Here is a 14,127-nt window from a genome sequence, read left to right as displayed (position 1 = left end):
TATAATGTCATCATTGTCCTTATCACTAATTGCAGCTTCATTGTAATCGCCACTATCATCCTCACGGTAAAAAGGAGAATTACGATGGGCTTCCTTTTTTTTTTTCGAAGTTTATTGCCTCAGGGCATAAAAGGAATGTTATGACGGATGAAGGTCAAATAAATGAAAAAAGGTTGGCCGGTGCAATGAAATCGAGGAGTGAACGATGATGCGGTCCGAGTGTCCAAACAGCATATGACTGACGATTATGGGGTGCAGTGTTGCCAATTTAGCGGTTTTCCAACTAAATTTAGCGGGCTTTTACATTATTTAGCGGGCGAAAGTTTTGTACTGCGGGAGGCGGACTTTTTAGCGGTTTTTAAGCCTTTCTGGCGATTTTTTGGTGGTTTTTGGTAGTTCTATAGATTTTATTTCTGAACCGGAAACGTGTCTTAAAATTCTAGTCGCGTCTGCGAGCAAACGTCACCACGTTAGCGCATGACGTCGCTGGGACGCCGCTATGCTACACTGGGGAACATTGGAACACACCATGACTCGATTTCTTCGGCACTTTTGAACCTAATCCTCGAACCTGCAGGGTAAATGCTGCTCAGACTACGAACTGCCACCAAATGTAGTTCAAAAGATCGGCACGATGGAGGCGTACGCTGCCAAAAGCGCAGGGAGCCCTCCTGTATTGCCTGTACCTGGTACCAGCAGTACGAGTGGTCAGTCGCTTGCAGATGAAGCATCTTTTTGTGATTGTGCCTGCAGTCAGGAAGGACTCAGCAGTGTCTAGTCAGTACTTTCCATTTCGGAAACATAAAAAAAGAATAGTTTTTAGAACTTTAACGTATATTATCATGTATGCAGCCTCTAGTCGATAAATAATATATTCAACGGTTTTTAGTCTCAAAAGAAAAAGTGCGTTCTTTCTTTTTATATTATTAGTTATATTTGTTTGCAAACTGAATAAAATGCACAAAAACGAACTTTTTGGCACAAAAAATACATGTAGCGGGTTTTGGGAGTTCCTGTTCCGGGTTTTTTATTTTTGAGTTGGCAACACTGATGGGGGGGGGGGGGGGGAGGCCAGGTGCCGGATCCGTGTTGGCTTCAACACTGGACACAGTAGGTGATGGATGTCAGCTTCTATATTTCTAGACTTGCAGATGGGGCACCCAGGGTCTGGCTATAAATACCGAAATTGTGGTCATTTTCGGATCGCTGCTGGTGTTAGGGCCACCCCAACTCTAATCCTCCGAAGCGCCACCTCCTCTGCACGGGTTAGACCGCGGGGGAGGCTTACCGTACACTGAGGTATAAGAGCACGTGTACGGCGCCGGAGGTGCTCCTTTCTTGATAAAAGCAGGATGGCATTGTCCAATTTTATGAGGTTTGGCGATGTCGAGGTTGAGTTTGAAAGGCGGGTCGCAGAATCCACTTGGCTTTGAACACTTAAATGGTCACGCGGGGTCCATTCAATACGAATTGGGTTTGGTATGCGAGCCGCTAGACTGTGTATGTTCTGGCAGATTTCCGGGCTACTACTAACGATTCTGAGTAGCTTTGTCACCTGGAGGGCATCTGTACGTATGATAATGGGCCGTGGGAAGCATGGGAATGGCGGTTACAGAGCGAAGCGCCTCTTGCACTGCAAGCAGTTCCGCACAAAAAGAAGATGGAGGTTCCGGTAATTGAAATGTTGACGTCTTGTTCAATGAAGATTTGCTAGGACAGTAAACTGCTGTTATCACTTCACAGGCGTTGATGCTTGCGTCGACGTAAATTATAATGGAACCATGTGGCAAGCGGGCGTCTTGTTCCATAATTCGGTCGCGAAGTGACGATGCCGTTTCCTGTGTTCTTGGTTGGCGTAAATCAGTTGGCTTGTTATCGCTCAGCTGTACAAAACATCAAGGAGGAAGAACTGGCAGTGGCGGTGGTAGTAGTGAATGCGTCGAAGCATAAGCCTTCAGAGCGCATGTTGCGTGAGAGAGTGTGGCCTTACGCTTGCGTGCATCACGTTGTTGCTGCACCAGTCCATCTATTGTGCTTAGTTGTGCGTTTTCTTGGAGCGCCACGATTGGTGTAATGCGAGGGAGGCAGGGGATGACCCTCATTGCCTCTCGATTTATGGCCTCAAGTCGATCCCATTGTGCCCTTGTCAAATGTTGAAATTGGGCTTGATAAACAAGGCGCGGTTGCACAACTGCCCGCACCAACTGTCTCGCAACATCTGAGCGAGCGCAGCCCATTTTTGGAGCAATGCGTCTAATCAGACCCAGTGTCTGTAGCGCCTGTTTTTTTAGCGCCAGACAGCCATGTAGTTCCAGTTTCTGACTCATGAATTGTTAAGCCCAATATTTTTACTGTTGAACTTTCCTGAAGTGGGGTTCCGGATAGAATAGGTGTTGCCGATAGTTTACGGCGGTTGGCGACTGATATGAACGTAGTTTTACTGGCGAAAAGCTCAAGGCCAATGGAAGATGCATATGTGCACGTAATATCTATAGCTGATTGCAGGGCCGATGATTGAGTCAGTAGGTCATTGTGTGTGCTCCACACCGTGATGTCATCAGCGTATATTAAGAATTTAACATCAGAAATTTCATGTCACCGCCATGCAAGTGAGATAAACGCAATATCAAATAATGTTGGTGACAACACAGATCCCTGGGGTACACCGCGAAGAGGGACAAATGATCCTATTGCCTCGCTACTGAGGCGTATTGCAAATTGTCTACTTTCAAGGAAAGATTTTACAAAATTGCGTACTCTAAGTGGTAAATGGACCATGTCAATTGAATCCAGAATGGCAGCATGACTGATATTATCGTAAGCCTTTTCTACATCCATGGCGAGGACGGTGCGTACATTGTGGCTGCGTGTTGATGATAATACTGAGGACGCCAAGACAGCCAATCGGTCTTCTGTGCCTATAGATGGTCGAAAGCCAATCTGAGCCGGGTGGTAGAAACCGTGATGTTCAAGCCACCACGAGATTCGCGTGGCGAGCATTTTCTCAGCAAGCGTGCAAGTTGTTGCCGTTACGGAAATAGGTCGAAAGTTGCTTAGGTCTGTTGGTGCTTTCCCCGGCTTTGGAATAGGGATCACAACAGCCGATGTACTTCTGTTCGTTGCTCCACTACGTCTACAGATGTAGGTAGAGTACCACAAGTTGATATATCATAATTTCTAGGTCATTGTGGGCTCTCAAAGCGGCAGCAGATAGCACAAGTTCATACTATATTATACTAACAGGCTTATAACTTAAAACGTAAAGCTCGCCGGACCGCTGAATTTACCTAGTTCTGGTCGTCGGTGGGGCTAAAGGTGGGGCGAGATCGTAGCGCCGTGCACGGCGTATCACTTTACTCGGCAGACCGTGACACGTGGTGGCTCCGTAATTGCGAAATAAAGCCAGTCTAATAGCACTAGTAAAGAAAGGCCGCGGTAAAATTGTTTCATAATAACTGCAAATGGAAGTGCCTTTTTTTTTAGCAATGAGCATCTGCTCTCTTTACCAACCGTAAGTGCTACCCCATATAAGCTCCCCATATAATCTACCCAACATAAGCTCCCGCTGCATGCCGTAAGCACTCCGTTTTTTTTTTTTTTTTTGGAGTGTAAAGTTGCGCCAAATGAACTCATGCTACTACTCGCATATGCTCCGTACCTTTTTTGGGGGAGGGGGGGGGGGAGGGTAAATTACTTCCCCAAACTTTTCGTTCAAGACCGAACCTCTTTTAGGAACTTAGAGGACAAGCTATTTACTCCAGTTTGGGTGGATTCGTATTTAGTATGTATGGTCGCCAAAATCGTTCACAATATTCCCGTGTTCCGGTAAGAACGCCCCTGCAACAAAAAAAACCCGTGTTCCGGTAAGAACGCCCCTGCAAAAAAAAAAAAAAAAAAAATGTCCCCAGACGAGTGAAGTCAAATTAATGGAACATCTATTTTTCGCCTGACTTGGTGCTCGGCTTCTAAAGGATGAATTGCATCGAAAAAAGGTGCTTGGTATAGCCTAACACGATGGATTATCAAGAAGATGCTAATGATGTAGCGCCCCTTGTTTGCTTATTTGACCTTGGATCTCCTTTTTATGATTTTTGCATGAACCTGATTCGATTTTTGTTTCTCGATGTGTTTTCTCGTTCCACGTGCTGTAGCTCCTCAGTGTGCTATAAAGATATAGACTGGGGTTCTACATGACGTGTTGCAACGATGTATGCTCATACAGGGCGTTCACACACACACACACACACACATGTGATAGCAGCGGAAAAGAGGGACCAACTCGAAGTGCGTAACTATTATGCAGTGAATATTAAAAAGGAGGTATAAAAAGATTTTTAAAATACGTTATGCTTTGTTCGGAATCGAACTTATGTCCTCCTAATTATTTTGATACGTTAAGACATGGTTTTAAATAATATTCCGTCTTTTTTCCAGTGAGAAAGTCGCGAAGGCAGTAGCAGCGATAGGAGTTTAGTGCCTAATTGTAAGCTGTAGAGCTTGCCTAGAGTAAACTGGGGATATTTTGAATCTTGCCGCGCCGTGCTGTGTGAAGTAAAACATTCGCAGATTTCACAGGGTAAGTCGCGGGTCCGCTTGGCCGCTGTTGGTTCTCATATAGGGAGTATTCACTAACGCGCCGTGGGCGTCCCACTCTGATTGATTGTGGGGTAGTCGGTCACCTTTGTATCCATCGGAAGAACAAGGCCAACCCCAGTCGAAAAAAACTACAGATCTGTGTCAAAAATACGACAAAATATCCTATAGTTCTGTCGTAACCATCAAATTTTTCTGTAGTTCTGTAGTTTTTCTGTAGCATATTTCTGTTGTCTGTAGTTCTGTAGCACTTTTCTGTTGTAACTACTGAAATTTCTGATGTTACTACCGAATGTTCTGTTGTCGCAACAGGTTTCCCGTCAAAAACCGCACAGAAATTCTGTCGTAACATCAGAAAATGTTCTGTAGTTGTTTCCGACTGCGACGTGCGGAATAAGTGCTGTCGTGCAATCCCACAAGAAGTGACATTAAGCCGAAAGCCTTTAATGCCTCATCGTTGTCGTGGACAAAATGTGTACCGCTTTGCAGCGGCTCTGATTGGTCGAAAGGAGATGACGTCATGGAGGTCTAGACAGCGAGATTTAAAAATAGATTAATAAACCTTGTCTTCTCCTGGGGAATCGAACCTCCATCCTTTGGATCCACAGTCCAGCGCTTAGTCACTGCGCCGCGCCCCGTATCATGAATGTTGTGTGGTTGTGTGGAAGCAGTGGAATGCTTTTCACCGCTAAACCGCTTTGCAGCTCAAATATCGCACAAAAATTGCCTTTGGTGGTCAGTATTTTTTTTACACCGAATTTTGTTCGCGTGCCTTCCTCATTTGATTATACGTCTGTTGTTTACATCGTCTTTGCTGGCGGCGAAGCAAAACGTGCCGCTGTCCCAGCGATGGCACCTGTGGCACCATCTCGCGCTGTTTACAGCAACACTGTCATGCAGATTCGGCAAAAATGTTGGCGGGCAGTATTTTGTGGAACGGTTGAACAGCTTTATCACCTTATTTAGCAATAACAATCAGCGAAGCTCGGTTTGGTCAGAACTGCACTAAATTATAAGAGGTTTATTTGCCCACCACAAAAAATCTTTTCACATCGAAATGCAGTGAGGTGGCGCCACCGCTTTGTCACTTGCTTGCATGGAGGAAGGAAAGAACTTAGGAGAGGCACTGACGTCATTTTTGTTTTTGAAGCCGGCGCGGCCGCGCCGCGACCGGATGCTGCAACGTCTCTCCTCCTCCTTTACCCTCCGCATTTTCTTTCTTCGCGACGCTCACGTACGTAGGGCCCTTAGCAACGCTGTTGCTAGTGGCCCGAGTTTTCATAGGAACGCGTCGCCGTTGCTAATGGCCCGACTTGGCTAACCCTAAAGTTTGACTTCACTTCCGCCACACTTACTCCAATGCATTGGGAATGGCAAGGGCCTCTCCTAAGTTCTTTCCTTCCTCCATGGTTGCTTGTTTTGCTCCTTTACCGCCACAGCTGATGCAAACAGCCGAATAATCATGGTGGAATCATGCGTGTTCCATAACAAGTTTAGTATAAAAATATTTACTTACAGATGTCATTTATGTGCGAAATATGAGCTACAAGGACTCATCGGTTTAGCTGGGTGGAGCATTCTACGGCTTTCATATGCGTCGTTATGAGTTATGCCGATGACTGCCTTGGATCAGCTGCTTCAGCCACAGCTCTTTAACTCACTCGCTTGTAACGTATTTGCGCCATTCAAGTCATCTTCCAGCTTTCAGTTGGTTTCTTGTGAAGAAGCTCGTGTGGAGCGCAAGCAACTCATGAATGTCGCACATATTTATTCGCGGCCACAGATGGATGCTTATCATGCATTTGCGCACACCGACTGCAAACGGGTCGGTGGTGCACAGTTTCAGCCTCTGTCCGCGCTGCACAGACAGTTCGAACTCTCAGTCATGGTGCCGATTTAGTTTTCATAACGCCAGTGCTGACGTGAGGTAGTAACAGAGGAAACGAACGCACATGAGTAGCCGAACCACCGAATTGTAGAATTTCTATACAATATTCAATCCTTGAGAATGCTAGGCTAGGCCTCACAAATCCCGGTTACATTTACAGCCGACCGTGGATTTTATTTAGTCGCTGCCACTCGGTTAGTGCCCAAAAAAAAGTGTTCTGTTATAGGTCAGTGTTAGCGTGTAATGGCGGTGGGGATGCACAACCCTTCACTAGAGTGTTTTAGTTTACCGCGATCCGCCACCGAGTGTTCCACTGCGCATGCACAGATCCCCTTGACGCCGATAGATGGCGCCACATACCGGACGTCGGCACATAGACCTGCCGCCTCGGAACCAATAAGCTTGTGCGGATTGCCCACGCGCGGTAGAGGGTCAGGGTGGCGAATTGCGGATCACGGTAAGCTAAATCTCTAGTGTCATTGGTTCGGGTCCGTAAAAGATGCCGTGCATGACGGAACGGGGAGATTTCTTTTCTTGTTAATTCAGAGTTCAGGAGGCGAGGGGTGAGGGGGGGGGGAGTGGTAACGGTGTTTATACGATTGAAAAGGGCAGCAGCAACAGTATTTTCCCTCTACGTTCTCGTTTTCCGCAGGTTCTCGCCGTAACGTCTGTGACAAACTTCGAGTGGGTGACGCTGAAGCGTCACAGTGCGCTGTATGAGTTCCCGCGGTGGGCTCAATACCTCGGATTCGCCGTGGCCGGCATTGGGCTGGCCATTATTCCAGCCGTAGCCCTCAAGGAGCTGTGGGCAATGAAATGGGTGAGAAGGGGCACTATCCGCCATTTTTGCAGAGGATGCTTAGGAGCGGTCGCATATCAAGAACCAGACCCTATAGAACCTGACCAGGACAACGGTCCGGAGTACATATCAACGAGGAAGTAATTACAAGCAAGATGCATGTGAGAAAGAACTCTATATTAATATTTTAGGTCAAGATAATATCGTCAAGTACTCAGACAAAATATTGTTAAGAAATCAGTCAGGAATCAAGCATGGCTACCTAATACTTGCTATCCCAAGAACTATAGAAAAGTTAGCAGATAATTATGCTCATTTCTAAAATCAAGGTGCTGAGCCCCCCCCCCCCCCCCCCTTTTTATTCAGAAGTTAAAAGCCGTGACGTAGGCTTTCTCCTATTCTTCAGCTTGTGCCTTTGTTTCTTTTTTGCAGAGTTAAGTTTTCTCTTTTGTGAAATCTTTTATTTTACATTGGCTTAAGCCCGTCGTACTTTAGACGGTGCTGGCTGGTGATATTACTTTTTATTTGTTTTTTAATTAACCACACTACACTTCAGTTTAGTCAGTGAGAGTACGCTTGTTGAAATAGTTGTCCCGTGCGTTCCTTATTTTATCTGTAGAATATAAACACCATTGCACACACGAGACCACTGTATATACGCGCGGGTTATCGCCGGGATGCTCAATCAGTCCCGAAACCTTATAATGATGATAATATTTTAGTCCTGGAGTTGTATAAAAAATCTTCAATTTTGATTCAAAAAAGGATTGGCTAAAGTTACGCCACATTGCCGCCACTGCTGTGTTGGGAGCAAGGACGTTGGAGGGACGTGTACATAATTTGGGACAAAGTCCAATTTCACCTGTCATTGCGTAAAAGCTGCGTGTGGCAGAATGTGATAGGAGAACGTGTTCGGCTCGGGAGTTCGGTGGGGGTATATTTCCACTCGGGTTGCCAGTGTGAGGTTTGTGCAAGGTCACATGACTAAGATGTGAAATTATGTCAGTAATTTCACACGGTTCACGGCCAGAACAACTCAAGCTTATCTTTATATAGTCCGAAATCACTTTACTACAGTGGTCCTGCTCACACCATACGCTGAAGATTCGGCAAAGGTATAAGTTACAGTGAAAAGTTTGCGATTTTTTGCTTACTTCGCGTAATTCAAGTACAAGTTTAAGAGACTGCTCTGAAAACAATTTATGCCTTCCCTATATAGCAACTGGATCATTTGCACGGTTGCGGTAAACGCTACGGTCAACTGCCTGGCAGGAATTATTTGCCAACGGCACGTAGAGACGATCACTTCTCCCTTCCCAATGGAATGTCTGACACGCAAACTATAGGAGGGCTTCACATTTTATTTCTGACAGTCTCTTTCAATGCATTTGCACTTACGATCCTCGACATCGTTCAGAAGCTTCGATAGCTGAATGAAAGGGCACGGTACTTCTGGGCAATGCTGCGTAAGCTATACAATCTAAAGTAAACATCAAAATTGAAATCATTGATCTGTCCAATGGAAAAAGTTGCTGAATCATGGCTTAAATACGACAAAATATTTTGTCGTTCTGACGTAACATCAGATTTTCTGCAGTTGTGTAGTACGTTTTTGCAGCTCTGCAGTCTCTAGTTCTGTGGAACTTTTCTCTAGTACACAAAATTGTGATGTTATTACAAGCATTTCTACAGTCACAAAAAGTTCGCTGTCAAAACCCGCACAGAAATTTTGTTGTTAAAACAAAAAAATATATGCAGTTCTGTTTTGGATTGGGACTCGTATCGATCTGCTGGCTCATGCGCAGTGTCTCCTCGCAGGACTTCTGGAAGGCGATCAGCCCTCGCGATGATTGGGGCCCCAAGGGGTACGAGGACCGACGCCGGTACCGGCTATTCATGCTCGAGAAGGGCTACATGAAGGCCGAGGACGTTGAGAGGATGAACGAGAGCGAAAGGCCTCTGCGCGAGCTCGAGCTCAAGCTGAAGGCCATTGAAGACGCGAAGGAGGCTGCGGCGAACAAGGTGGACAAGCCCGATCACGACGCAGCTGCTGGCGAGGCCAAGCAGGAGGAGCCGAAACCGGAGGCCAAGGTCGAGGCCAAGGCCGAGCCGCCAAAGGCTTAGCTTCCAGAGCCAGATACGCTGAAAGTCCGAGTGACACTTCATCGGCGGTGGCCACACATGAAGGCAAAATGGCTGAGTGCGCTCACAGTACTCCAGCCTCAGGGAATAAATCCGAAAGAGTTGTTCCGTCATTTTATTTTAGCGGTATAAGCGAGTCATTGGTTGCACCCTGAAGCAGCATGCGAAACTCTGAAGTTTTTTCTGTCATGCATTCATAATTTCAATGCTGAGAAATTTTTGTTTTCCTTGTACGCATATTTATTTATATGCCCCAAGACCAATATGTAAAAATGAAAAACAAATGGGTAGTGGGATATTCCAGTTCCGCGTTTTAATTAATGCGTAACAGCGTTAACGACTCCCATACGCGGCCGTCCTTGCTGATCTTCGTTCGCTTAAGCATGAATGCCTTAATTTGTGCACGCTTTGCATCGTTTAGCCCCTTTTGTGCGCAGCCCCTTTTATCTCACAAACTCTTTTCGCAAACAGTCGTAAAGTACATCATTGTGTGATACGTAACGAGGCTTAACCAGGCCTTACGAACGTGTCTGCGTGGCCTAGGAATAGCATGTGTGAGTCGGGACCTCAGGTTAAAGTACCAGCCTGAGTTGGCAGCCTCTGCAAGGTCACGTGGCCTCATATTTTGCTCTTGACGCTTGCACAGCGGAAGCCGCAGCGGAACCGTTTTTTCTGCAGTACAGAGACCAGAGGTTTTGGCATCTCCCTCATCCCCTGAAACGGTATACACACGCAAATTACCCTTGCTGCGCTGTATTGTCGAAGCTGCTTTCATGTCTTCGGGGAAAATTCGTTTACAATGGCGGAGTGGTCTTTTGCAGGGCTAGCTTGGCCTATATTCCCTGGCAGCACTTTGTGGAATTAGAGGTAAGGCCAGGGAGGAGGACGAAAGTGACCAGTTTTGGTCCTTGTCCTGTGGAGAATGGTGGATCTCGTTCCAGTCCTCCTGTTATCTCGCCCCATCCTATTCCGAACAATACACCCCACGACAGTGTGACAAAGCTGTATCTCCCTTCCCCTGCCTAGCTTCAGCAGCAGAGGCACACGAACCTGCGTGAGTAATCTGCGGACACCACCTTGACACACATTCGCACTTCATGAAAGAGCACTGAACAAGGCTAGAGGGGGGTGCACCCAATCATTCTACAGCAATCAATGAAACGGGTTCATAGAAAGCTCTTCAATCGATCGTCTAATTTTCGCCTGGAATGATCAGCAAAAATGGGAGCCGAGGGGCCCTCACGCATGCCCAGGACATAGCTAAAATTTTAACATGACAGCAGCTTTTTCACAAAAAGTATCCGCCCTAACGGGCACAGCGCGGCCCCCCCCATCATAGCCCACTTTATGCAAGTGGCCCTAAAATACTGAAACTGCAGTACAATCAGATTTATGCACCATGTTCTTTGCCGTACAATTTTCCCGCTCACTACATTTATATCCTTAGATTGCTACATAAACAACACACACACATACAAAGAAAACTCTTTGCACGATCCCAGTGCAGGACTAAAGAATTGAACACACAGCACCTTTCAGTGGTCAGTACACTGGCAAAAGTGCATGGCTTACTTTGGCGAGCTGTCAACATGCTTGTAAGCATGTTGACAGCGCTTTTCTGCCTTGAGTAGAATACACAATGAAACACGAGGTTGGAAAAAACTCAGGAAACCATTTTGGAATTTACAAAATTACTGCACATGAGTATGAAATATACCTACTTCAACTCACTTTGCAAACTGCAAAAGATTAAGCACAGGAATTTAATATAAGACTTTTAAAGATGCCCGTCATGATCCGTAAATCCATGTTACTACCCCCAGTGTCAACTGTTAGTAAACATGCACTGCTTTTTGCTTCGGGCGCTTGCAGCATGCAACTGGTTTTGTACTTTGTTAGGTCTAGCTAAATTAAGTGCATCGAAAACAGTGCGGAATGTCATGTCATGCGACGCCCGCCTCTTTCCCTGTTCCTGTTTTTTTTTGCTTTTATTGAAACTGCCATTAATGTTTTTCACCCAGCCGTTCAGACTCGGGTTCACAAAGGGGTTGCCTCCGCCGAATTCCGCTGTGTCTACTTAAACAGTGTATTCTGAGACTTCTAACATTGCTTCAAAGGCCTTCAATTTGGTAGTTGCCACTTTGCAAAAATAACTGGCACAGGCAGCAGCGCCATCAGGCGATCAATGATTCCTTATAAAAATGGCGACGGATAATTCGATAAAAACGATAAATTAGAAGACAATAGTTGTTAAGCTATGGAAAATGCGAAAACACGGACGCATCCCGCAATCGCTTATCTGTCAATGAGCTTCGTCGCTGAAATTTAATTGCGACAGAGACATAAAGCCCAGTGGCCAAAATATGTGGCAATCGTTCGAGACACCCACGGCGGCTTTGTCTTCAAAAGAATACAACGCGCTGATCAACCGCAACAGTCTGTTTTGTAACACAGTTGGAAATATAGGCTAGTCCCAACTTTATGTTTTTTATTTGACCTGTGAAGTTGTTCTCCGTTTTCGACAAGACGCGCCTAGCTAATTAAATGCAAGTATTACAAATGAACCACTGTTACCTGATGGCGCACAAGTGCTCAACAATGCGCATCATCGCACAAGTGATTCTCCTTCAGTCTCTCCGCGTAGTTCTTGAACGTTCTTGAAGTTTCTTGAACGTGTTTATTCATTGCGTCTGGTTCGAACGTTGTGGTCGGCTTAATGAAGAACGTAACCGTGCAGCTGCAGTGGTTTTATAGAAATTGAAGTATACCGCCGCATAGCAGTATTTCTGAAGTGGAGTGATATTTTGTTAAAAACTAGCCACAAAACAATCATGGAAAATTGTGATTAAGGTCCAACGAATACTCGTAGGAATCTCCAATTTAGGTTCTCTGTAGGATGGTTATCAACCGAAACATATCGTTCCGTGAAGACACTGGGATTTTTTTTTTTCGAAAAAAAACAAAAATCAGACGTACAGTCGAGCTTAATAGGCTCAAATTCTGAGACGCCGCTGGGCGGCCTCAAAGGAAAAGCTGTAGAAAAGGTATTTAAGGCAGCACACGGACACTATGTCGACCAAACTGCCTTCTGAAGCGGCCACCGCCTCTACAGTTTATCTGTATAAAAGGAAAAAGAGACAGCAACATAAAAGTACTCCAAGACTGGTTTTACCGGAGACACGTTCCCCTTGCACTGGGCCAACTTTTAGACCTTTAGGGGCACCTGCCTATTTACGGTCGAAAAAAAAAATTCTATTGAGTGCCGTCTTGGAGGCTAGCTTATGCTTTATTGAAGTCATAAATTATTCCCCTAATGTAGGTCGGTAAACCGTGGTCGCGAGGTAAAAAAATTGCGGGTGCGCAGTTGTTCCTAGGTTAACATTAACCAGCCACACAATATGCGGAAGGTGTCAGTCTGTCAAAGCGCTTCAACTCTACGGCGAAGGTTCTTTTCTTGGAGTCGCTGACGACAGTGATGAGTGTATTTGCCGCCTTCTGTTTCTAGAGGAATAAAATAAGAGCACGAAAGTTATAAGTGTAGGTATGTCAAAATCGAATTTCATTCCACCGCCCAGCGCTACGCTTAGCTTGTGTGATATAAATGCGCTGGATTATCTCTTAGGAAACAAAAATGGAATTAGGGATTGGACCATTGCTAAAGCACGTGCGCAGATCGAAAGAGTTCATGGCAATTTCAGTGCCGAGAAGGCTTTCCTATGCTCAAGCAGATAAGCGCACGGTGCCATCTCTTTGTGTCGAAGAATATTCGGATTGAGGTCAACGCAGTTGACTAGCAGCCTGCCTGATAGATGTGTCCCCACATGACTCATAACTACCTGACCTAATTCCAAGTAGCCAGCATTGGTCATAAGAAATTCCGAAAAGCGAGACCACAGTTTTTTCAAACAAGGGCGGAGTACAGGCAGTACAGGCGCCTAGGAGCGCAATTGCCTATTGTTGTGCTGGTTATCTTCACTGGACCGGGGTGCCTCTGCCTTTCGCAGTGCTGCAAACATTTTGTGAGATGAAGAATAGCCTGCCCTCAGCTGGGAGGGGGCACAAAGGAGGAAAAAAACATGTTTCTGCAGTATTATCTAGAATGAAAAAAAAGATGACTTCCGGGGAAGGCTAGTAATGACGACTTCAGTAATGTCCTACTGCCGCGACAAAGAAGTAAAAAGCTAGCGACCACGTGGGGACGAGCACGTGGTCTCTTCATTGCGGTACACATAACGGAGAAAAGTGTTAGCGAATACTAAAATCAAAGTTTTAATTTTATCATTTTCATGTATTTTCAGACGAATATAGCAGAATTGGCAACAAACTGATTGGCGTAAAGATGAATAAATATGGAATGGTCAGATGACGCGGACCTAAGAAAAATTAAAGAAAACATTATTTTTAAAATGTCCCGCTTTGTCCTGCCTGCCTTTCAAAGACTAGTGGCCACCATTCAGACAGCGCAGAAAGAACCTTGATATACTCTCCTTAATCACGAAATAAGCGCTCATTCAACTCAATTGTGGTGAAGCGGCTGTAAGCGCAGCGACACTATCTTTCTGAGCCTAGTTTCCCGAAAATAAAAGTACTGTGCACGCAGAAATCCACGCAGTGATATTCTCCTCGACACGCCGCATACTAGGCAGTTGTACAACCAGGCATTTCTTACGTTCTGGGCGCAAGATTTATGAAAAATCTTGATCTC

At 45.5% G+C, this 14,127-nt stretch overlaps 2 protein-coding genes across 2 annotated transcripts in view; one reads left to right on the top strand and one right to left on the bottom strand.

Annotated features, from left to right (window-relative positions):
* LOC146179319 (G2/mitotic-specific cyclin-B2-like) overlaps positions 1 to 14,127 on the bottom strand; it is a 234,298-nt gene that overhangs the window by 111,983 nt on the left and 108,188 nt on the right. The window lies entirely within an intron of this gene.
* Positions 6,904 to 9,461, top strand: LOC146179326 (uncharacterized). The gene is made up of 3 exons (XM_084579869.1): positions 6,904 to 6,938; positions 7,134 to 7,301; positions 9,099 to 9,461. Exons 2-3 carry the CDS (start codon positions 7,293 to 7,295, stop codon positions 9,402 to 9,404), a joined length of 315 nt encoding a protein of 104 aa, XP_084435995.1. The 5' UTR covers positions 6,904 to 6,938; positions 7,134 to 7,292; the 3' UTR covers positions 9,405 to 9,461.

The sequence above is a fragment of the Amblyomma maculatum genome, chromosome 9 (assembly GCF_055883805.1).
Source record: "Amblyomma maculatum isolate TAMU_Amacu chromosome 9, ASM5588380v1, whole genome shotgun sequence".
NCBI classification, from domain to species: domain Eukaryota; kingdom Metazoa; phylum Arthropoda; class Arachnida; order Ixodida; family Ixodidae; genus Amblyomma; species Amblyomma maculatum.
Note: the sequence above shows the minus strand (reverse complement) of the source record. Positions and strands in the feature narration are given on the sequence as shown.